At 49.7% G+C, this 23,097-nt stretch overlaps 2 protein-coding genes across 7 annotated transcripts in view; one reads left to right on the forward strand and one right to left on the reverse strand.

The window, feature by feature from the left end:
• Positions 1 to 3,659, forward strand: part of SLC8A3 (solute carrier family 8 member A3) — a 128,667-nt gene extending 125,008 nt beyond the window's left edge. For all 4 annotated transcript variants that reach the window (XM_060004321.1, XM_060004322.1, XM_060004319.1 and 1 more), the window contains one exon: positions 1,598 to 3,659. In XM_060004321.1, coding sequence (XP_059860304.1) covers positions 1,598 to 1,974 — 377 coding nt within the window. In that variant the 3' untranslated portion in view covers positions 1,975 to 3,659. The remainder of the gene's footprint in view (positions 1 to 1,597) is intronic.
• A 13,808-nt stretch (positions 3,660 to 17,467) lies between these two features.
• Positions 17,468 to 23,097, reverse strand: part of SMOC1 (SPARC related modular calcium binding 1) — a 152,050-nt gene continuing 146,420 nt past the window's right edge. For 2 of the 3 annotated variants that reach the window (XM_060004325.1, XM_060004323.1), the window contains exon 12: positions 17,468 to 19,377. In XM_060004325.1, coding sequence (XP_059860308.1) covers positions 19,361 to 19,377 — 17 coding nt within the window. In that variant the 3' untranslated portion in view covers positions 17,468 to 19,360. The remainder of the gene's footprint in view (positions 19,378 to 23,097) is intronic. The other variant, XM_060004324.1, reaches the window with a different exon arrangement.

A 23,097-nucleotide genomic window follows, 5' to 3' on the forward strand; every position in this document is an offset into this window, starting at 1 on the left:
CAGGAAGTGTGTGTGCTAAGCAGCTCACCTGTTTTAGCCCTGTAATGCTCACCCAAACCTTATTCAATAAGAGTGTTATTATCCTCATCTGTCAAGTGGGGCCCCAGAGGTTAAGTTACCTGCTTAAGTTAAGTGGCCAGTTTCTTAACCTCCACGTCAGATGAATAGGCCACTCCCCTCTGGCTGCAGGTTAGCCTGCTTGAAGATGTGCTGGAGAAATGCCCAGCAGCCTCCTCTGCTTAGGACGCCTGTGAGTACAAAGTGTCTCCCAGCAGGACAGGTGAAGGAGCTTCGCAAGCTCTTGTCCTTTCATCTGATGAATTACATATTCTTTTTTTTTCTTATAAACACCTAAAGATGAAGAGGAACAAGCATGCCTTTATTTATTCATTAGACAAATGTTTACTGAGCCTGATACAGTCTTGTGCCGGTTGCTGGGACAACAATGGGAAACAAGACAGACGTGCTTCCCTCTCCATGTGGAGTTTATAAATCTCCACGTGCGATTTATCTCTGTGCTCCAGGGCCTCGGGGGACTGGAGCTGTCAGAGGGGATGGAGCAGATGTGGGTAAAAGGAACAGATGTGGGAAGAAATTGCAGAGAATCAGAGGTTAAAAAAAATTTTTAAAGCAAGGTCATAGGCGAGAAAAGGCAAGAGGTTTTCTCTGGGAGAAAATTGGCAACAAGGAGGCAAGCCAGGAGAAGCCGGGCAAGGGAGCGTTTGGGGCACATCCAAGTCCTTGCAATGCATCCAGAGAACAGCTGGCAGCATGAGGGGCTTGAAGGTTATCCTGTGGTCCACTCAGCTGACGTGTGGCTTTGGCTGAGGCTCCTTGGATGTAGGGTGACGCTATGGAAAGGGCTCTTAACATGAGGGTTTTCAGGTCAAATCTCCTGATAACTTACCTTGAGTAGATTCCTTGAACCTTATTTTTCCTAACTTGTCAGATAAAAGGGTGGCTGGCAGTCCTTCCAGTGCTTACAGTTCATGCTGACATCTAAAGGGATGTCAAACAGCCTGCAAGGCCCTGTGCTCTGTATATTAACTGCGAAGGCAGAGCCCTGTCTTCCTTGAGTCCACAGCTGCCCTTGTATCTCCCCATCATGGTTCCCCAGCATGTCCTCTGTCCCCATAAATCCAGCACCTAGCGCAATGCTAAGCCCATGGGCTCAATCACAGTCTGTTACGTAAGTAGATGCCCCGTGTGACAGGTGCAATCAGGCACTTAACTGTAAGAAGCTTCCCTGGATGTCAAGGTTCCCTGGGGAGATATTATGGGAAAGCAAACTCCCCTTACTGCAAAAGTAGTCAAAGGAGAACCATAAACCCATTCAGTAAATACCAGGACCAGAAAAAAAAAAACCTTGGGAATCTTTCAGACGCAGGCAGATGAGGAACGGGTAGCCCAGAGAAGTAAGGTGACCCATCCAAGGCCTCACAGCTTATTAATGGCAGAGCTGGGGGTAGCCCCCAACCCCCCACCTGTCATTCCCAGGCTCAGCCTGATGGCCCCAGCTGCCTTACTGGACACCCTCAAAGGTAGGCCCTCCGCGCCCCAGCCTCCCACCAGCTCTTGTCTGTCTGCCTCTTTTCAGATACGTTTGCCAGCAAAGCAGCCGCTGTCCAGGACGTGTACGCAGATGCCTCCATTGGCAATGTCACGGGCAGCAACGCCGTCAACGTCTTCCTGGGCATCGGCCTGGCCTGGTCCGTGGCCGCCATCTACTGGGCCCTGCAGGGACAGGAGTTCCACGTGTCCGCGGGCACGCTGGCCTTCTCTGTCACCCTCTTCACCATCTTCGCGTTTGTGTGCGTCAGCGTGCTCCTGTACCGCCGGCGGCCCCACCTGGGCGGGGAGCTGGGCGGCCCTCGTGGCTGCAAGCTGGCCACGACTTCGCTGTTTGTGAGCCTGTGGCTTCTCTACATACTCTTCGCCACGCTGGAGGCCTACTGCTACATCAAGGGGTTCTGAGCCGCAGCAGCCCTGGAGAGGCCGCGTCAGGACCCGAGCCCCAGGAACTTCCCCCGCCTAGGCCCTGGCAGTGAACTGAAAGGGCAGAGTCTTAAGCAATCCAACAGAACGGAGGAGATACCCATTTCACAAAGTATTTAATTCAATACAAACCAACAACGGTGACAAATCCAACTCCAGCCCATCTTCCCACGATGTCCCTGACCCATCACATAGTCAGACCCTTTCGCCACCTTCCATACCACCTTCTTCTGATTATTCCTTTGCTTCTGCTTTCCTCGGGGGCAGGGCTTCTCCTGTCTGTCCAATGTGATACATCCCCATTCTCTCACTCCACTGGCGAGGCTCGAAAGTGAGTCCTATCCACGTGGCTGGCTTGGGTTCTCTTTTCATTGCCATCATTATCGTGGTGGCTTTCATTTTCCCATCAGGCTTTGCTCATCATTTGTTTGTTCATCTTGTCTTTTCTCTCTGAGGTTAGTGACAACGGTGCTGTGAAGGAACTCAGGGTCTGAGCCGATGGGTAGAAGCGTGAACTTTCAGACACACCCTCTCCCACTTGCACTGGGTAACAGCCGTCTCTTGCTCCATCGAGGTCCTTTTCCCCCTTTCCTTTTATTCTCTTCATTCTTGAATGGACTGGTGGCATTTGGGTGGCAGTACGTTTGCACACCCAGGCAGCGCGCTAAAGAACTGGGGCTATGGCTGGAGCACAGCTTTCTATCAAGCTTCTGTCGAAATCCAGTTTAAAACAAGAAGTCATTTTTCTCTTCCCTGCCCGAGCCTTTCAAATTCTGTCTCGTTGTGTCAATGTCTATATGTTTACCCTTCTGCAGGAAGACCCACCTAATGGGAGATAGGGGACAAAAATAGGAATGGGGTATGATGACATAGGGCAGCTAGGGGAACAGAAGGGCTGTATGCCTTCTAGAACATCTTTGGCTTCATATCTGAGGCAGGAGAGATGCGATGTCCACCTAGTGAGATCTTTAAGGGAAAAGATTATATGTAAAATGTCAGTGCTTCTGAGAAATATCAGCTTTACCACACCCTCACTTCCTAATGCACCAGACTAAGAGCTCTGACTGTGTCTCTTGATTTAATGCAAAAACTTGGAGTTTTATAAGAAAATGAGGGCCTCCTTCCACCTCTCCTGGACTCTCTGGTCACATTTGAAAGTATTTTCACAAGACAGGAACTGGAATTCCTCATCTCTCCCACATTCCTGCTTGTTTTTAAACCTCTTGAAGCTCTTTTTCCAGGCTGTGGGCTATTTCTTGCCCCAGTAGGAGGAATCTAAGCTGCCGTAACCCCACGGAGCCTGGGTTTATAGAGAGATTGGCGTGCCCTACAGACCTTTTCCCAACAAATTTTGAAAGAACCTGGCTTTAAAACACAAACACACACGCACACACTTACACACGTGCGCGCACACACACACACACAAATAACCACACATATGAAATCACCAAAAGACTGCCCACAGACCTTTAGGCTTTCTGCATTGACATAAATACATTTTTTAAGGGAAAAGAAGAAATTAAAAAAAACCTGTTTAATTTTAAACACATTTTTTAAGAAAAAATAGCTGAAAAAGAAACAGTGTTCATGTCATAAGCTATGTTGACAGTTGCCAGTGGAAATGTTGGGTTGGTTTAAAAAAAAAAATAAAAGCTATACTTATATCTCTCTAAAGACAGCTTGCTTCTCCCCATGTTGCCTCAGGAAAAGGTCTAGGGGGTCACCTTGGGTTCCTTCTGGAGCTGAAGGGGTTGAGGTGAAAGTGTCTTCTCCTGTTTGTGTCTCCTATTTGTGTCCGTCAGGTCCTCAGATGCCAATGTGCCAGACCCAGGATTTTTAAAGCAAAAAGTGCTTCAGGACAATGCGACCTGTCAAAGTCTGGACTTTAAGACGCTGGAGGACGTAAGAGGTGGAGCTGTGATGATTAAAGGGGAAAGAGCGTTTTGTATTAGAAAGGCCTGGTAGGGCAAGATTCCAGCTGGACAAACAGCGCCCTGTATTAATTACCAGTAGGCACATTCATTCATTCATTTATTCATGACTCTTTCAACAAATGTATTTTGAGCACCCTGTGTGCCCTGAGCTACATTTTGGTGCTACCGTGAAGAGTAAGACAGAGTTCCTGACCTCAAGAAACTCACAGTCCAGAGAGGCCGGTAGAACGTCTTTTAACCAAGGCTCTTTTGGTTACAAGAAGAAGAAACCCATTAAGCTAGTTCAAGAAATGAAGGGGGCGGGGGCGATACTGCGGAACCCAAGGCAGGAGCACGGCAGGCCACGGGGGCCTGAAAGCCCTCAGGAAGCAAGGCCACGTTCCACCTCCCTGAAACCTCAAGGTGTCCCCCGTCTTTCCTCCTTCTGCCTGTCAGGCCTGTCCACGTCCTCCCCCTCCCAACGTGCTCTTGCTTTGTTTGTCTTGCACGTGGCCAGCACTGCCACCAGCCCTGACACTCTGCCATGACCTCACAGCTCTGTTCCCCACAAAGAACTAGAGCGTCCCTTTTTAAATCTGAGTGCGGGTTCAATGGAGAAAATGTGGCCAATTTTCCATCCCCAAAGGGCCAGTCCCCAAAGGCAGAACCCTTGTAGAAGGCTGTGTCAAAGGGGTTGGGGTGCCGCGGCCTGATTACTTTGTGTCCTGTGTCCACTCCTGGTCCGAACAACTCAGGTAAGGAGAGGAGGGTGGCGACCACGTTGTATGTACTGTCACCCTTTCCGAAAGCTAAGTGACGGGAAGAAGGCTATGAAGCACATGAGCCATCAAGGTGTGAAGAACAATTACGGTTCTGTGCCATGAGTGGTCAAAGAATGGCATAGACAGGGCATCACAGGGACATGACAGAAAGAAACACTGACTCAGCCTGCAAGAATTGAAGAAGGCTTCACAGAGAATGGGACAGTTAGGTAGGATCTTGAAGGGAGAATAAGTAGTGATTTAACTTGTTGAGGGGGCTTGGTGGTGAAGAACATTCGAGAAGAAACGGCATGCTCGAAGGCACAGGGGTGAATCAGGGGCTGGTGGGGTCATGGGTTAACAAGAGTTGTCACGGCTAGAGGATAGCGTCCCAAAGGACACAAAACAACACCAAAAAAGCAGTCTGGGAGAAGGACGTGGCTGGAAGGCTCAATTTTTTGCCAGCCACAAAGTTGATGATGAAAAACGCCCTTCAGCCGATGAAACGGTAGATGCAGAATCAAGAAATCGATTCCTCCCCATCTTCCCCCTTTTGTGGGTCGTTTCTGGGTTATCCAGATGTTAGGCTTTGTCAAGAGAGAAGCTGGGATGAACCACAGAGAATGAGGAAGAGGAATCTGAGGACCTGATACTAGTCGAGATGCCACCCCTGACTAGTTCTGTGGACTTGAGCCAGGCCACCTCCTCTCAGCTTCCTGAACTACAAATAAGATTTTAATAGATGGCCTCTGAAGCCCATTACTTCTACCTTTAACACTGAGATGCTAGAATATATATACAAGAGCAGTGTGTGTGTGTGCGTGTGTGTGTGTGTGTGTAATCAAACTGCCCGTCAACCTCATTAGACGGAGCACAGCAGATGTCCATTTGCAATCCATTGGCTCCACGGCCTATTAGCGTGAAAAAGACACGGCCAGCCGTGGTGCACATGTCATTTTCAGCATTTTTTTCCTGGCATAGCTGCAGCGTTCCCATCCCCTTGACTCAGTTATTACTTAGAGCAATGTTAGCTGCTATAATAAAGAAACCCCAGTATGTCAGGGCTGAGCAAAATGAAAAGTGCATTTCTCACTCACGTAATAATCCAGTGAGAATGGTCCCAGTCAGCAGGTGGCTTTCTTCTACATGAGGCAGCAGGCTTGTCAGTGTTTTAAAACAAACATTTTGTGTAAAATTCTGGATTTGGGCTTCTCTGGCCATACTGCGTGGGCTTTCCCTCATGGCAACGCTCCAATGGAGCTGATCAGTGGTCACCCCATGTAGACGGGCTTTATGTTCTCGATTCACCAGAGTCCCTACCCAGCCTGCCACTTTCATTCACAGGACCTCCTGGTCCCTGGAGCCATTTATGCATGTGACACCTGCTATGGGGTCAAGGTCTGGGTTTTGCATTTTGGCCTTCCACGTGTTGGTGCTAACCTCCAGTATTCTGTGAGGTTTGAATCCCAGTTATACCACTTTTACCTTTCGTGGGATTTTTAAACAAGTACTTTAACCTCCCTTAGCCTCAGTTTCTCCAATCCAGACATACAGCTGTTGCAAAGGTTAAATGAACAATTTTTCAAGGCAGTTACCATAGTGCCCTATACCTAGCATGTACTCTGGAAATATTCCTTTCATCTCACATTAATGTTTTGTGGTAAAATCCCTTACAGCTGGTGCTATCAGGGTCTGACATGTTCCAGGGGACTGTCAGTATTCGGGGTGGGGTGGTGGTGATGGACGGCCTCAGGCCACTTCATCCAACATACCGTCCCTCTATATGTTGGTCCAGGCAGGCTCCACGGAAGTGGAGAGAAGCTCTCCATGGTCTTGCTTCTGTAGCAGGAGCAGGTCTCTAGCTCCTCAGACTGCATGGGGCACAGAGGTTAAGATTTAGAGGGATGGCCAAGGGGCACCAAGACCCCCAGGTCAAGCAAGCCCCTTGGAACATTGGAGAAGTGGGACAGATACGTCTGGCATCAAAGAAAGAGTGACAAAGAAAGGGACAACAGCCCATATAGAGTCTTTCATGCTAATAGTAAAGTTGGTCATGGTGGACAGAAATACCTGAGGGCTTGCAGAAGGAGGTGAAGCCTTGGGAGAAGCCACGTGGTCTGGCCAAGGTTATCCTGCAAGTGAGTGGCAGAGCAGGACTTAACTACGTAGGTCCACCAGATTTCAAAGTCACTGCTTATTAACTGAATATGCACCTGTTGGGTGTGTAAGACAAGCATTGTTTACTTTCATAGTGTTGAAGAAGAAAGTTAGGAGCATAAATAGGATGACTTGTCTTGGTTTCTCCAGGACTTTCCTGGGTTTAGCACTGAAATTCACATATTTTAGGAAACCCCTCAGTCCTGGGAAATAGGGATGGTTGGTCACCAAAAAATATTACAACTGTCTTACAGAGTAAGACTTAGTACAGAATTGCTACTACTAGTAAATGGTAGTTGCTGCACACACACCTTCTACTATGTCATGCTGTCATCTTTCCCCAAACATTCCATGTCCCATTACTCTCAGCTAGCACTTCAGCTGGATGAAGTGGTGTGAATACCTGGTGTGAATACTCAAAACTTCATCCCACAGAATTTGAATTCTTGGTGCATTGCTCCAGGTTTTCATTGATCAGCACCCTCAGGAAATGGAGTATGAAAAGGCAGCCCCAATGAATCCCGAGGTTCCAAACACAGTCCTTCTAACTCTCATTGTGTAGCAGCCAGTTCCCCCCTAAGTAACTGGGATAATCTCCCTGCCCAGCTCAGTGATCTCTTCTGCCTGTTAGCTTCTTGGCATAAATAATCCAAAATGGCTACAGGGTATGTTCAGCTTCTAAATCATCAGAACCATAACTGTGTTCCCTGGTGGAGGCATTTCTCCGTGAGGCATTACGACCTCCAGACCTACTGAGCCCAAGGTTGTAGGGGCAAAAAGTAAAATTCTTCAAGAGGATTATTGGGCATAATGATGAGGGGGGTCACCCCACCTCTACTCCTTGATCCTCAGACCTATGCATCCTGTCTAGAAGAAGTCAGCACTGTATACTGGCCCCCAATTTAAAGCATACACTGCATTCGGTGGGATAGCATCCCAACCTCACAAGGTATTATCTCCTAACTGGTGCTATAATTGAGCCTGCAAGAGGTCATTCCAATATTATGTCAAGACAGCCACCTTTGAGTGATAAGAAATGTGCTAAGACCAGTGCCTCTGATGAAAGGCTGTGTTAAAAAGATATCATGGCAATAGATAAGGCACTCTGAGATCGTGAAAGATGTTAGCAGAAACACTATGGCCAAATCCCTTAAGTTTGTTTTCTATGTCTGTGAGTCTATTTCTGTTTTGTAAGCAAGTTCATTTGTATCATTTTTTAAGATTCCCCATATAAGTGATAGCGTATGATATTTGTCTTTGTCTGACTTACTGCACTTAGTAGGATAATCTCTAGGTCCATCCACGTTGCTGCAAATGGCATTATTTCATTCTTTTTATGGCTGAGTAGTATTCCATTGTGTATACATACCGCATCATCTCTACCCATTCATCTGTCGATGGACATTTAGGTTGCTTCCATGTCTTGGCTATTGTAAATAGTGCTGCTATGAACATAGGGGTTCGTGTGTCTTTTCAAATTATAGTTTTGTCCAGACATATGCCCAGGAGTGGGATCGCTGGATCATACGATAACTCTATCTTCAGTTTTTTAAGGAACCGCCATACTGTTCTCCATAGTGGCTGCACCAATTTAATTCCCACTAACAGGGTAGGAGGGTTCCCTTTTCTCCATACCCTCTCCAGCATTTATTATTCATAGACTTTTTGACGATGGCCATTCTGATCAATGTGAGGTAATACCTCATTGTAATTTTAAAATATCAAACAAGCAAAATCTTTTCACCAACTCAAGGATTTTCATTGACCACTCCCCAGTGACAAATTAAGAAAAGATGCTAAAATAGTGACTGCAGATTTCATTGTATTCCTCCTGAAAGCTCAGGGGCATAGCTAGGGTACGATCAGGGTGGTTTAGGAGAATTCAGGAGGAAGCAGCAAGAGTCAGACTGGGTGAGCCAAGTTTAGAAGGACAAGACATAATTAGCTATACAAGGAAGACACGTGAGGACACACATCCCAGGCAGTTTGGCAACGCTGTATGGAGAAGTGATGGAGAGAAGACGGTGGCTTATTTGTGGAGACCTGGGTTCAAGTTCTGCTGTCATATCACCAGCAGAGTGACCCTGGCTCTGTCATCTAAGGTGCTGAAGTCTCATGTTTTTCAGTCCATTACATAATTAAGTACTTTTACCTCCTCTAGAGTTTGGGGGATTAAAATATATAACTGATATAATCTATGCATCTCACTGCCTAGTAGATTTCTCATTATTTATGTTAGTATTGATATCGTTGCCCCAGGAGAAGGCATGAGAAGTGAAGGCACTGAACAGCGTGGGGCACGGAGTGGTGTAATGTACACGATTGAAGAGTGGACTGAATGTGAAAGCAGCAGGGCTTAACTGGACGTACACCAGTGTGTCGTGCCAGCATCACAACAATGAGATGTGCACAATTTTCAGGACAGTGTGTATGGGAGGAGTGGTTGAAGATCACAACCAGATCAAGAAATTTAGCTTTGTGGGCTAAACTAAGGCAACTATATTCATCTCCAAATCTATTGTATTAGTCTGCTCAGGCTGCCATAACAAAATAACACAGACTGGGTGGCTTAAACAACAGAAATTTATTTTCTCACAGTGCTGGAAGTTAGAAGTCCATGATCAAGGTGCTGACAGGGTCGGTTTCTGGGGAGGTGTCTCTTCCTGACTTACAGACGGTCACCTTCTCACTGTGTCTTCAAATGACCTTTTCTCTGGGCACAGAGAGAGATCTCCGGTATCTCTTCCTCTTCTTATGAGGACACCAGTCCTATTGGATCAGGACCTCACCCTTATGACCTCTTCTAACCTTGATTACCTCCTTAAAGGGCCCATCTCCAAATATAGTCACATTGGAAGTTAGGGCTTCAACGTATGAATTTGTGGACGAGACACAATTCAGTATCCCCCCACTGAGGGACTTTGAGCAGGAGGGTAACATGATCTGATTTGCCTTTTCATTAGCTCAGTCTGAGCTGTCTGTGTCGTGGAGGATGGTTGAGGTGGGGAGTGGATGGAGGGGAGACCAGAGACCATTTACAACTATCGACCACTGAAGGAAGCAGATGGAATGGTGGCAGTGGGGGGGGGGGGGGCGGGGAGAGGAGGTCCCAGGGGAGAGAGAATTAAGAGGGGGAGTTCACAGGACACGGCAACGGACTGGATGGACAAGGAAAGGAGGACATTGTAGGGAGGAAGCAAGCAGGGCTCTGGGGTCCCAGGCTTGGGGGAGTGGCTGGCTGGTGTGCCTGGCACTGAGGAGAGGTGGGTGGAGATGGCGTGCCCAGTTTTAGTTATATTGAGTTTTTGGGGCTTGTGGGACACCCAAGTGGAAGTGTCCAGGAGCCCGGATTCAGCAGAGACCTGAGCTGAGTCTGGAACAATCTCTCTAGCAGATTTCCAGAGCAGTTGCCATTCTCCTGAGAGTCTATTCTGAAATTACTTAAAATAGCCACACGCTGCCCTGCAGCCCTCCTTAGTCACCAGTGTGAAAACCTCAAACACCAGCAACCCAGCAGAGACACCTCAGCCAACTTCTAGTTTGTTTTTCCAGTTTGAGGTGTCTCATTCTTCCCAACCCGTCTTCCTCCACCCCTCCCCCAGGCCTTTCATTCCTCTCACACGTCCCCTCCCCACCATAGTTTCCCCCCCCCCGCCCCCGAACTCAGCCTATCCTGGCTCTTTTTTTTTTTTTACATCTTTATTGGAGTAGAATTGCTTTACAATGGTGTGTTAGTTTCTGCTTTATAACAAAGTGAATCAGTTATACACATACATATGTTCTCATATCTCTTACCTCTTGCGTCTCCCTCCCTCCCACCCTCCCTATCCCATCCCTCTAGATGGTCACAAAGCACCAAGCTGATCTCCCTGTGCTATGCGGCTGCTTCCCACTAGCTATCTACCTTACGTTTGGTAGTGTATATATGTCCATGCCTCCCTCTCGCTTTGTCACAGCGTACCCTTCCCCCTCCCCATATCCTCAAGTCCATTCTCTAGTAGGTCTGTGTCTTTATTCCTGTCTTACCCCTAGGTTCTTCATGACATTTTTTTTTCTTAAATTCCATATATATGTGTTAGCATATGGTATTTGTCTTTCTCTTTCTGACTTACTTCACTCTCTATGACAGACTCTAGGTCTATCCACCTCATTACAAATAGCTCAATTTCATTTCTTTTTATGGCTGAGTAATATTCCATTGTATATATATGCCACATCTTCTTTATCCATTCATCCGATGATGGACACTTAGGTTGTTTCCATCTCCTGGCTATTGTAAATAGAGCTGCAGTGAACATTTTGGTACATGACTCTTTTTGAATTATGGTTTTCTCAGGGTATATGCCCAGTAGTGGGATTGCTGGGTCATATGGTCGTTCTATTTGTAGTTTTTTAAGGAACCTCCATACTGTTCTGCATAGTGGCTGTACCAATTCACATTCCCACCAGCAGTGCAAGAGTGTTCCGTTTTCTGCACACCCTCTCCAGCATTTATTGTTTCTAGATTTTTTGATGATGGCCATTCTGACTGGTGTGAGATGATATCTCATTGTAGGTTTGATTTGCATTTCTCTAATGATTAATGATGTTGAGCATTCTTTCATGTGTTTGTTGGCAATCTGTATATCTTCTTTGGAGAAATGTCTGTTTAGGTCTTCTGCCCATTTTTGGATTGGGTTGTCTGTTTTTTTGTTATTGAGCTGCATGAGCTGCTTATAAATTTTGGAGATTAATCCTTTGTCAGTTGCTTCATTTGCAAATATTTTCTCCCATTCTGAGGGCTGTCTTTTGGTCTTGTTTATGGTTTCCTTTGCTGTGCAGAAGCTTTGAAGTTTCATTAGGTCCCATTTGTTTATTTTTGTTTTTATTTCCATTTCTCTAGGAGGTGGGTCGAAAAGGATCTTGCTGTGATTTATGTCATAGAGTGTCCTGCCTATGTTTTCCTCTAAGAGTTTGATAGTGTCTGGCCTTACATTTAGGTCTTTAATCCATTTTGAGCTTATTTTTGTGTGTGGTGTTAGGGAGTGCTCGAATCTCATACTCTTACATGTAGCTGTCCAGTGTCCCCAGCACCACTTACTGAAGAGGCTGTCCTTTCTCCACATCTTGGCTGTTTAATCAGCCTTGACCCTTCCCCACGGCTCTCTCAGCCGCTCCTGATTTCCCTCTTGTCTCTCTTCCCCCTCCCCCTGCACATCGCTTTACCTCTTGGTCTGTCTGCATTTTCTTTCCTCTCTAAAGCATACACATCTTCTCATATTTTTTCTTCCTTTGCTGCCAATCACAGCCCCATAATGTGGATCCCCTCCAAGGAGGCCTTCTAACTCCTGTCCCACTCCCTAAAGGTGCATTTGTTTCATCTCCCCATTCTGCACCGGCCCCGCTTCACGCTCTGGACCCTCAGCGTGTCTTCCCATTTGGTGTGCTTCCTCATCCCCTGAAACGCACAAACCTCCTGCAGTGCAGGACCTGTTTAGCTGTGCACAGAAGAGCAAAGAGCCCAGACAGAAAGGATCTGTCTGTGAAAAGTGAAGGGAGTTACCTGAAGCCAAAGGTAGCCCAGTGGCTGAACCAGGATGAAAAGCTGACCTTTTGACTCTAAGTCCAGGACCCTGGGAAATTTACACCACCAGGTGCACTAGGGTCTACACAGACCCTGACATCTCACCTCAGCTGGGCTCCTGCTGCCTCCCAGGGGTCCTCCCCACCATCTCCCGCTGACTCCCCACTACCCTCCCCAAGGAGAATGCTGCAAAGCTTTCCCAAACCTCCTGCCTCAAGTCAGTAGACCTCCTCTGGTCACTGAGCTCTGCTGGGTCCTGGTCTCCACCAGGCCATTCCACATCCGGCCAAGGATTTTAAAGGGACCTAGGTTCAATGGGGTCAAATTAAATACTCTGGAGTCAGCTCTGCCCCCCATGGCTCGACCTGGGTCTCAAGGGTGACCCCTCAGAAAGCAGAGTTCGTGTCTTTAATGGGGAGGAGGGATGCTTAGAGAAGAGAGTTGCTAAACACTGGGCGGTGGAAAGGATGGGGGACTGAAAAACCTGGGGTTTCTGTTTGCAGCTACATAGCACATGTCTAAAAGTACTCCCCTTAAAAAGCTCCAACTCCTTCCTCTGGGTCAGTATCACAGGGGGTTAAAGAATAACAGAAATGGGCCACTCATGGGAATTTAGGAGATGTATTTATACAGCACAGAGGCCTGTGGGAGGAGTGGAGGTGAGTGGGTCACCTGGAGTCTTACCTGGTCCTGGGGTCGACGCCCCGAGGGCAAAGTTGTCTAGGACGGCAGGCCCATTAGGGCTCTGAGATGGTGGGAGCCGGAAGGTCCCTGGGCCTGGAGTTGGAGCTACTGGGAGATTCTCTCTGGGATCATCTTCCCTTGAATCTATCACTAAACCCACCATAATAGGACTTTGAGGGGAGAACATTTTCTACTTTCCCGGAATTGGTGATAAGGACCCAAAATGAAGAAAAAAGAGATGCAAAGTATCCCATATCATAAAGAACAACAGCTAGGGCCTGATACCCTCCCCAAAGAGGGCATGATACTTGAAATAGCTTTGTAACTAACCACCCTTCCCCATCCCATTCTATAAAAGAAGGTTGGGGGGAGAGAGCGGAAGGAGATAGACAAGAAACTCTGGGTGGCTTCCTCCCCTCCTTGAAGCTGAAAAATCAGGGAGGCTCTGAGAGAATTGTCCATGGGGATTTAAGCTGGCTGCTGGCCTGACATCTCCTTTCCCAACTGGGCATCTGTGACGCAGCAGATTTGCTGATCAGTGCCCTCTACCTAGTGAAGCAGGGAGGGGAGAAGAGGGAGAGATGCAGAGCCGAGAGGAGCCATTGAGGGTCGACCTGCACCCCATCAACTGGTACAGGAAGGATGTGTAAGTCTCCCACGGGTGAATGGACACCCCAGCAGGGAGCCAGGTGCGAGCCATAATTCAGGTACAAAACCCAAGGCAGGGTCCTCGGAGCAAAGTGGACACGGGGTATATTGCTGTAGGGAAGTGTGGAAAAGGTCAAGCCAGAGCTGGACTTCCCACATAAAGGCCCTGTGCAGTGGGGGTCCCTACCCAGACCCGGCGTGGGCTCCATACGAGGACCAGTATTTGAGCATCTGCTACAGAGAGGGCAAGTAGCGCTAACCTGAGAAGCTGCTACAATGAATGGAGAGGACCACAACTGTTGTCTGTTAGGAGGCCGCCACGGTGTTCCTTTCCCTCTTCCCTACCCCATCATCTCAGGAGAGCTGCATCAGGATAAAGTGGAGGACGCATTGTCTCAGAGCCTGACCGAAGCCCCACTGCTCTCTCCTCCAAGCCAGTTAACGACTGTGCCAGGGCAAGGAGGGGAGGAGTATCTAAATCAAGCTGGAGACTGAAGCTTTGTCATTGGCTGGAACTGAGCTTGTAAATACCTGAAGTAACCAGGAAGTTATGGGAACTGCCCAAGTTGTCCTAAGGGATCCCCTACACGGAGGAAGGAGGATATGCAGAGGAGCACAGTGAAAGCGATGACTGCAGAGGGAAAGTTTCACATCTGTACCCCAGGGTACCGCTATTCCCCAACTGCTTTCACCCAGCGTTACTTGACGCCCCACCAAGTTCTCAAGCACTGGGGGGGCATGGCTAGTTACTCCAGGGCCTCAGTTACCTGAGACTTAGCTCCCAGGTGGGGTGGGGGGAGCTCACAGGAGGGAAGGTGCATTCACCCTCTGCTTTTCCAACGACGGGGAGAACGGTAATTACCGTAAATGGGATAGATCTGTCAGAAATAATAGACGTAAAATGCACCATGTAAACTGTGAAAAGCAAGTCTTTTTATTCTTGGACAACGTAAAAATTGCAGCTTTTTTCATCAATATGGAAAACACAAAGATAATCTACATTGTGATAGTCATCAGAGCTGTTCACCAAATATTTCTAATTCTCCTTCTGGCCACTCACCAACTGCCTTTGAGCTAGATGGGACCATGCGACTTGCTGTAGTCACTGAGATGTGAACAAAGTGACGTCACTTCCAGATGGAAACTTTAAGAACAAGGGTACAATTTAGCATGTTCTCCCTGCCCCCTCCCGCTTTTTTTTTTTTTTTTTTGCCTCCGAGAGCATGGAGAATGGAGCCGCCCTCAACCTGGGTCCCTGATGAAGAGCAGCGCCCCCTGCTGACGCAGGATGGATATGTTCCAGGAGGGAGAAGAATAGCTTTGTGATTTAAGGGTGCGGGGGATGTATGTTACTGCATCTTATCCTGGTCTCTCCTGATTCTTATGGGTAATTCACCAATGTGCCCATCAACCAGTGAAGACACCACATCCAAGTATTCAGCGCCCCTCCACCACCAAGCGTGTGGATGAACAAGGTTGCCCTGGTTGGGTGTGTCACATACAGGATGGGGCACCATTAGCTGTAGTACAAAGCTTTGCTACGAAGACCCCAGGCAAGAGGACCTTCACAGAGCAGCTGAGGGAAGAAGGGAAGCAAAGCTGAGGGAAGAAGGGAAGCAATGCAGACAGTGGGAGGGATGAGGCTACACCGATGAGGTGTTGGCTGGGGTGACATAGAAGAGTGTAAGGGATGAGCCAGACCTGTGTCACACACCTAGCACAGGCATTCATTGGCAGGCATATAACCAAGGTCATGACGCTTTCCTGTATTGATTCAGGAAACTCACAGAAAGGAGAGTCGTGATCCAGGCCATAGGAATGAGGGCTTGAGTTGGTGGTACTGCATGAAAAAGGTCAAGTTTCACCTGTCACCCCTTGTACAAGTAAAAAAAAAAAAGTCAAATGCCACAGACCAGAAGATCAGGTTGCCGGGAAGCTCCTCAGCCTCCTTGGTGGGCACACCTGTGGCCCTGTGGGTCATTCAGGAACTTGGGAGTAAATGGCCGGATGAGCAGGCTGGCTCTCTCTCTGGGTTTTTTCTACAAGGGCTCTGGTGCTGCCAGCTTCCCATCCCACCCAGATCCCCTGGGGAACCAGGGGTGAGTACCAGCCTGGAAGCCCCTCCTCTGATGGCATCTGAGGGGCCCTGGCAAGATGCCTGGCCCCAGCAGCAGTCACCTCTCTCTCTCTTTTTTTTTTTTTCTTTCTTTCTGGTCGTGCTGTGCGGCATTTGGGATCTTAGTTCCCTGACCAGGGGTCAAACCTGCGCCTCCTGCATTGGAACTGCAGAGTCTTAACCACTGGACCGCCAGGGAAGTCCCAAGTCATCTCTTGACAACGTCCCCAGTCTTCCCCTCCCCACAGAGGCCAAGCATGGCTCAGGAGACTTTTGGTGAAGGAAGAAACAGGATGGACCTACCGTTCACTTCTCCTTGACCGCTACTGGGAATGGCCCTCCTGTCTCTGGAGAAAGCAGAGGAAGGCTGAGTGGGGCTGCAGGCTGGCTCTGCCCCCTTCCCACATCAGCCTGGATCTCTCTACTGGAGGCTAGGTCAACCCCAAGTCTCCCAATGAGGTCCTGCATGGGCAAATACCTCCCTTATTTCTCTTCCCCAAATCCCTGAAGCCCATGAGAGACCTCTACAAATTAGTGGTTTTTAATAAGACTCTAAACTATGCAGAGAAAAAAGTGTACTCACAGCTGAATGCAGCCACTCGGGGTTAAGGAGGGAGAAGGCTGTTGTTCTAGCCCCTCCAGGAAGGCATCTGGGCAGTGGGCAGAGCTCCAGGCCTGGAGAGGAAGATCTTAGGGTGACACCCAGCTCTGCCTTTCCCAGCTGGGTGGAACCCAGCAAGTCACCGAGCTCCCAAGTCTGTGTCCACACCTGTGAAATGGGATTGATGACGCCAGTAGCACTGGGCTGGAGTGAGTATTAAGTATTTCAGGGCCCGTGGACAGAGCAGCTCAGTGTCAGCACTAGAGAAGGGGGACCTATATGACCCCATTCAAAGGCTGACATCCTTTCCCGGGAAAAAGCTGAAGGAGGCTAGGGGAGAATTTCTCAGGGGCGTTATCATCTGTTCACCTGCAAAGGACAAGGGAACAGAGGTGACAAAAAGAGACTGGTGAGGAAGCCACATCCAGGGACAGCTGCGTGTGGGCAGGGGTGGGATACAAAGGGAAAAGACGCCCCATAACACCAGACACAATCTAGAGCCTCATCTCTGCTGCGATGTCCACGCTGAAGGCCTCCAGCAATGCCAAGCAGGCCAGCAGCCTCGACCTGAATATGTGACCTGAACATGTGTCCCACAAAAGTGGGGCACGGACGGTGTGACCCTCATAGGGGCCTGCTCCCTGTCTACGGCTGCTTTCCAGCCTGGGGTCTTGTGATAAGGATGATGGCCACAACGCCCACTCCCCCCAGCCTGAAGCCACAGAATGGGCTACCCCCAGCCCTGCCCCAAAAGCACCACCACCAACATCCCCTACCTTCCTTGTGAGGGCAAGAGGGAGAATTACAAAGAGGGCACCAACACTGCAGGTGAGGGCCCAGGGCATCGACGTCCTAACCGCAAAGTGTGGCGCCACCTATCGGCCACTTTGGGGTTCCTTTCCCATCTAGCACCTCAGACTTCCCAAGGTCAGAGTGGAGGGCACCCGGGCCACAGAAAACAACTAGCCTTTTAAGGAAATGAAACCTTTCCATCAGAGGAAGCCACCCAAAGAAAGAGGCAACAGCCACCAAGATTGACTCATTTTTATTTTTTATAAAACAAGCTACAAATAGTCTCCCTCCCTCCTCACAAAGGAAAACCACAGAACACAGCCTCCACATATGTGTGAGAGAGAAGATGCCCAGGGGAGAGTCTGATTTTCTACAAGGAGGTGCTTCCTCCTGGCCAGAGTAGGGGACTGGGGTCTCCTGGAAAGTCCATCCGGTTCCAGCACGCTGAGCTTTCTGGTCCAAACTAATGGGCTAGGGCTCCCCTTCCACCTTACCGTGCTGGGATGGGGCCTCCAGTCACCCTAACACAACCTCTGGGACTTTCACCCAGACAGCAAGAACCTTCTCCAGTCAGAGGATGGGATACCGGGATGGGGTACGAGATGCATGAGATGTGGCCAGATTTCCAAAAGCAAGCCATAGGGGCACCAGTCCTGGGCTACTACCCAGCCTCCCTCACTGCTGCCACACCTGCTCATGGAAGGGGGGCTAAGTGCCACGTGTTGCTCTTTGATGACTGTCAGATAGGCATGGTCACCCGGGCAGAAGAAGCTGGCATCTGACCCGAAGGCTGCCCAGCACATTGGATTCCACGCTGGAATCACAGTAAAACGTCTGTGGAAAGCTAGGCCTGGATTTCCCCATAGCTGGGTTATTATCTCTGCACTTCTAGGCGAGGGCAGAAGTGGGAGGCCCGAGATGAGCTCTGCTCTGGAATTGGCCTCAAGCCTGGAAGCCTTTAAGAGCATTTAAGGGAAAAGGAAGAACCTCAGTACTGAGTTTTGGGAAAAAAAGGCTGAGTTTCCAACAAGGTGACCAACACAACTCTTCCCTCAGGCCTATGATGACCAGAGGATGGCAAGGGGAGATAGAGGAGAGTGGAAGTAAAAGCCTAGTCTGACCTTGGCCCTGGGAGCTGTCTCAGGAAGCCTCATTCGTGGGTTTGCAGGAGGTGAGAAGCCTCCTGTGGGTGCTGCACTCACCAGGGCAGGCCTTCTGTCCTCTTCCCTCCGCTGCTCAGATACTAAACAGCTACTAAATAAAAGGCCCCTCTGTGTGTCTTTTCCTTCTTTGGCTCCCTTCTCATGCGTTACGTGGAGGAGATGCTAAACATGGGTGGAAGTGTTTCAACTGACCCTCACGCAAATCCTTGGAGGACAATTTGCTCAGTGGGCCACCAGGACACTGTGCACCCACGGGGTCAGGGCCACCTGGGGATCCGGATGGCAGGAACACATGGGCACGGGAGCCCTCCCTTCAGGGGCCCCTCACATTGTCCCACACCCAGCCTCCCTTGAGAGGGTCAACCGCCAAGTGACTTGCCAGCTCTGACAGACACAGCAGGAGGCGGTGCCCTCCTCCCACTAGGAAAGAACTAATGGAGTCTGCGCTCTAACCACAGGGGTCGTTCTCCAAACAGAATCCAAGCGGGCTGGGGATGGAGTTCTGGGTTCCAGAAAGCTGGCCCGTGGGTCCAGAGCCCTCACAGCCCAGAGCAGGAACAGGGAGGGGAATAAACAGACAGCAGTGCCAATGGCTGTACAAAAGAACTATACAATTTACATATATATTTATATACAGTATATAAATCTCTTTCTTCTCAGTCCCAACAAGACCCTCACCCCCTCAGAACCCTAAACGTTGTCAGTAGCAGATCCAAAACCTTAACAATAGAAGAGAACGAACAGTCTTTCTTCCCTTTCCTTTTCCCACCGTGGTATTAGATATTGGTGTTTAAAAATGAAACCAAAAAGAAAACACACAAGTAAGAGTTATTAAAAGTGCAAACACGGTGGGCACCACTCATGTTACATGGGATGTGGCTGGGCTGTGGGCAGCGTCCAAGGTCAGGTGTCTGGTGATCCATCCTGCCTCCCTGGTCTCTCCACCTGCCCTTTGGTTTTCTGCTCCTTAGACGAGGCGTCCTACTGAGAAGGGAGGTATAAGTGACACGTTAGGGTTGGGTTTACGAGCAATCCAGCTACACATGTCCATTTCCTCACTGGAGCAGGCTTCTCTACCTGCTGTTAAATACGGGGCTGCGTGGGACACAGGTAACCTGGACTTGCAGACAAGCCCATGTTTCACCAGCCCATCTTTGCCACCACGAGGCATCACAGTGGCAACAAAATGAGGCTGCCATTCCAGAGAACTAGGTTTTGCCCAGTAAACACAGGTGGGGGGCGTGCACTCTGTACAAACCATCCTACTCCCAGATGCCAGCCTTTCAACCTGGGGCTGGGGCGGAAGTGGTAGGTGCTCGTTTATAGGTGGGAATGGTAGGATCCTTGTAGCACTAACTAATCTTTCTCTTGTGTCCTCAGCAAACAAATCGAACATGGGAGTCCAAGTAACTTGGCCAATCCCAACACTCCGCTGCACTACCGAAGCTGCATCAGGGGGCCCATAGAAAGGACCCCAGAAAGAAGGCAACTTACTGAATGGGTTTTTGCCTGATCATTTTCCCTGGGGGAAGATGCCAAAACAGGAACTTAGGATGCTTGAGTGGCCTTGACCCAGAGAACTGGTAGGGCTTCTTCTATACCTGGGCCCCTGGCCCCTCTAGCGCCCAGAATGAAGAGGGCACTTGGGGAAGAGCCAGAGATTGTGTGGCCAGGCTTCCTGTTCTACCCGGGTATACCCCTTGTTAGCCAACACCTTTAAACACAGTCCTTCTTCCCTAAGGCCAGGGCCCCCTCATTAGCTGAGAGGGGCTTTAGTGCTGATGGACATTTGCATAACCTTCTTGGGTCCTGGCTCTCCCAGTCGCAGAAGGTCAGGTGGAAGGAATCTTAGCCATCATCTGGTCCAGCCCCTTCACTTAACAAATCCAGAAACTGATGCTCAGAGCAGCTGAGGAGCTTAACGGAGGTCCAAGGCTTGTTCTGCGAACACCCACCGCCCCATAGGGTGCCGATCGGTTTGGGAGGCTCTGCAGGGCCCAGGTCTCCTAAGGGAGGAGCGGGGAGCTGCAAGGCAGGCACACCAAGAGCTGGGCCAGCTCCACGTGGGCCCTGGAGGCTGTGTGATTTTGTGCACGGCCCTTAACCCCTCTGGGGCAGACTGTGGAGCAGGAATTAGGACCACAGCTGCGCTGCTTCTGCTGTGCCTCTCACAGGGAGAATCAACTGAAGCCACCGAGAAAGGGCTTGGAGGAGTGTAACGTGCTGTGGGGATACACGCCCACCCTCAGCGCTTGGAGGAGTGTAACGTGCTGTGGGGATACACGCCCACCCTCAGCTCAACCGCCCCCAACTGACACTAACATTCCTTAAGCCCTGAGAAAAAAGACAGAACACAGGGTGGGGTGGGGTGAGGGGCAGATACTGGTATAGCCAATGTCACGGATGAGAAAACAAACTTGGAAAGATAGCGGGACAAGCCGAAGGCAGGCGGGTGGGAGGTGAGCCAGGTTGCCAGGCCCTGAATCCCACCTTTCATCTGCTCCAGCCAGCAGCTGCTTCTCTCAGGGGTGACAGGATCTACGCGTACAGAGGACCTCAGATAGTCCCGCCCACCAGGCTGAGACTCAGGAGAGAAAACGTACCGCCAGCGGTAACCAGCTCTCACCCTGAAGGCTTACCGCACTAATCCCTTCACCCAAATATCGCTTCCTCCTCAGAGCAACTGTATGTGGTTCTAATAAAACAATCAAATGATCCCCATCTTATGAGGATGAAACTGAGGCTTGGAGATGGCATAGCTTTTACGTGGTGAAGCAAACTCAGACCTGTCTGCTTCCAGAACCATGCTCTTAACTACCAAGGAAGGCAGGGGAGAGAAAAGGTCCGAGCCCGGAGCAGGTCCATCCTTGGGCAATTCATCGGGAGAGCTGGCAACTTTTTTCAATGGAAGAACTCGGCTCCAGCCTGCCTGCTTCACAGGGTGGTGACAGTAATCCTGATGATGGTGCTTTATATGCTGGGAAGGGCCAGTTAAGAAAGCCCAGCCCTGAGAACACTGTGCAGAGAATTTAGCTCCCCAGTGAGCAATCCGGTTGGTAAAAATGCCTGTGTTCATGGGGCATTTCCCGAAAATTCAGTCCCTCACACCCAAAGCTACATTCACCCCCAAACTCTGTGTCTTCCCCACACCCGACTTCTGCCCCCAACTTGGTGTGCAAGCCCCTTTCAGCCCACCAGAGGGCGCTGCACAACACCAGATGACCAACATCTGCTCCATTCCCTACATACCATCTACCCAAGTGGCTTTTCTGCTGCTCCGCACAGGAGAGGGACCCTGCGAAGCTGCCGGCAGCCTGGGGGTGCGTTACTCTACTACTCCTAATTTCTTTTGTGCATTCACCACTAACCACGTACTGAGCTAAGTCCTTCACAGGCACCAGCTTGTTAAACCACACCGAATCTGTGAGGCAGATGCTATCATCTCCATTTTGCAGATGAGGAAATTGAGGCTCAGAGAGTTTGGGTAGCTTGCTAAAGATTACAGAGCTAGTAAGTGTCAGGCCTGGATGCTTCCTCTGGGTTCTGTGCACCTGGTGCCCCACAAAGCTTCAGAGGACAGCCGGGAGGCCTCCTTGAGCTCGGTGGACCCGAGGTCACCACACTCAGCCTCCCCTTGGCCGCTGTGTGCTGCACGGACCTGAACTACCAGCACAGGAAGGGGGCTGAGGGCAGAGGGGCTACAGAGCTCTGTGATTCCAACCCCACTGAGCCCAGAAGTGCTCCTGGGTGGGCCTGGTGTCTATACTAACACTGGGTAGTCTCTTTCCAATACTGGCCCTCAGGCTGTGCTCTGAGAAATGGGCACAGATTCCAAATGCCAAAGCGTAATGTCACCATACAGGACAATCCCTCTCCTATCCCTTCATCATTTGACAAGGATCTACTGCACTGTTACTGGGCGCCGTGTACTCTGCCTGAGGTTAGAAATTGAGAAGGCACACCCACAGCTACAGGGGAGCTGCAGGGGAGAATCAGGAACGTGAACTGCAAATGCAGTGTGATAAGGCTTCTGACAGCGGCAATAATCTTACGGAGGAGAATAGTAATATTGAACTTCCACAGAGTTCCTTCAATGTCTCAGGCACTATGACAACTGCTTTGACTCACTGTCCCAGTGAATCAGCACAACAGCCCTATGAGGTGGATATTATGATTATTTCCATCTTCCCGATGAAAACACTGAAACCCGGGATGGCTGAGTAGTTTGTACTTGGGTGAAAGAACGAGTCTGTGGCCAAGGCAGGGTCCTGGGGACTCAGAGTCGTGGGAACACAGAGAGGCATCCTCATCAGACAGGGGTCACTCACCCAGGGCCACACGCCCCAGAACAAAGGCCAGAACCCAGTGATGGAGCGGGCAGGTCCCGAGACTGGGTACCTCATGGTAACTCAGCCACTTCCCCAGCTACCTTTTGGGTTTACACTGTCAAACAAGGGTTAGAACGAGGAAAAGCCCTCATGTTTCCTCCAAGGCAATCTCAGCATTTCCCAAGCTTCCATTTCAAATAAGTCAGCACCACCCGCATTGGTATCTTCAGCCCAGACCTTTCACTGGCACTACAGACCCTCTAATTCTTTGGGTGCATCCAACTTGACACATCCAAGCCATCCTCGTCACCCTCCCTGTCCCCCTGCACCCGCTCGGCTCTTCCTCCCACGTTGCCCATCTCAGTGAATGGACCCA

Source organism: Delphinus delphis, chromosome 2, assembly GCF_949987515.2.
Source record: "Delphinus delphis chromosome 2, mDelDel1.2, whole genome shotgun sequence".
Lineage (NCBI taxonomy): Eukaryota > Metazoa > Chordata > Mammalia > Artiodactyla > Delphinidae > Delphinus > Delphinus delphis.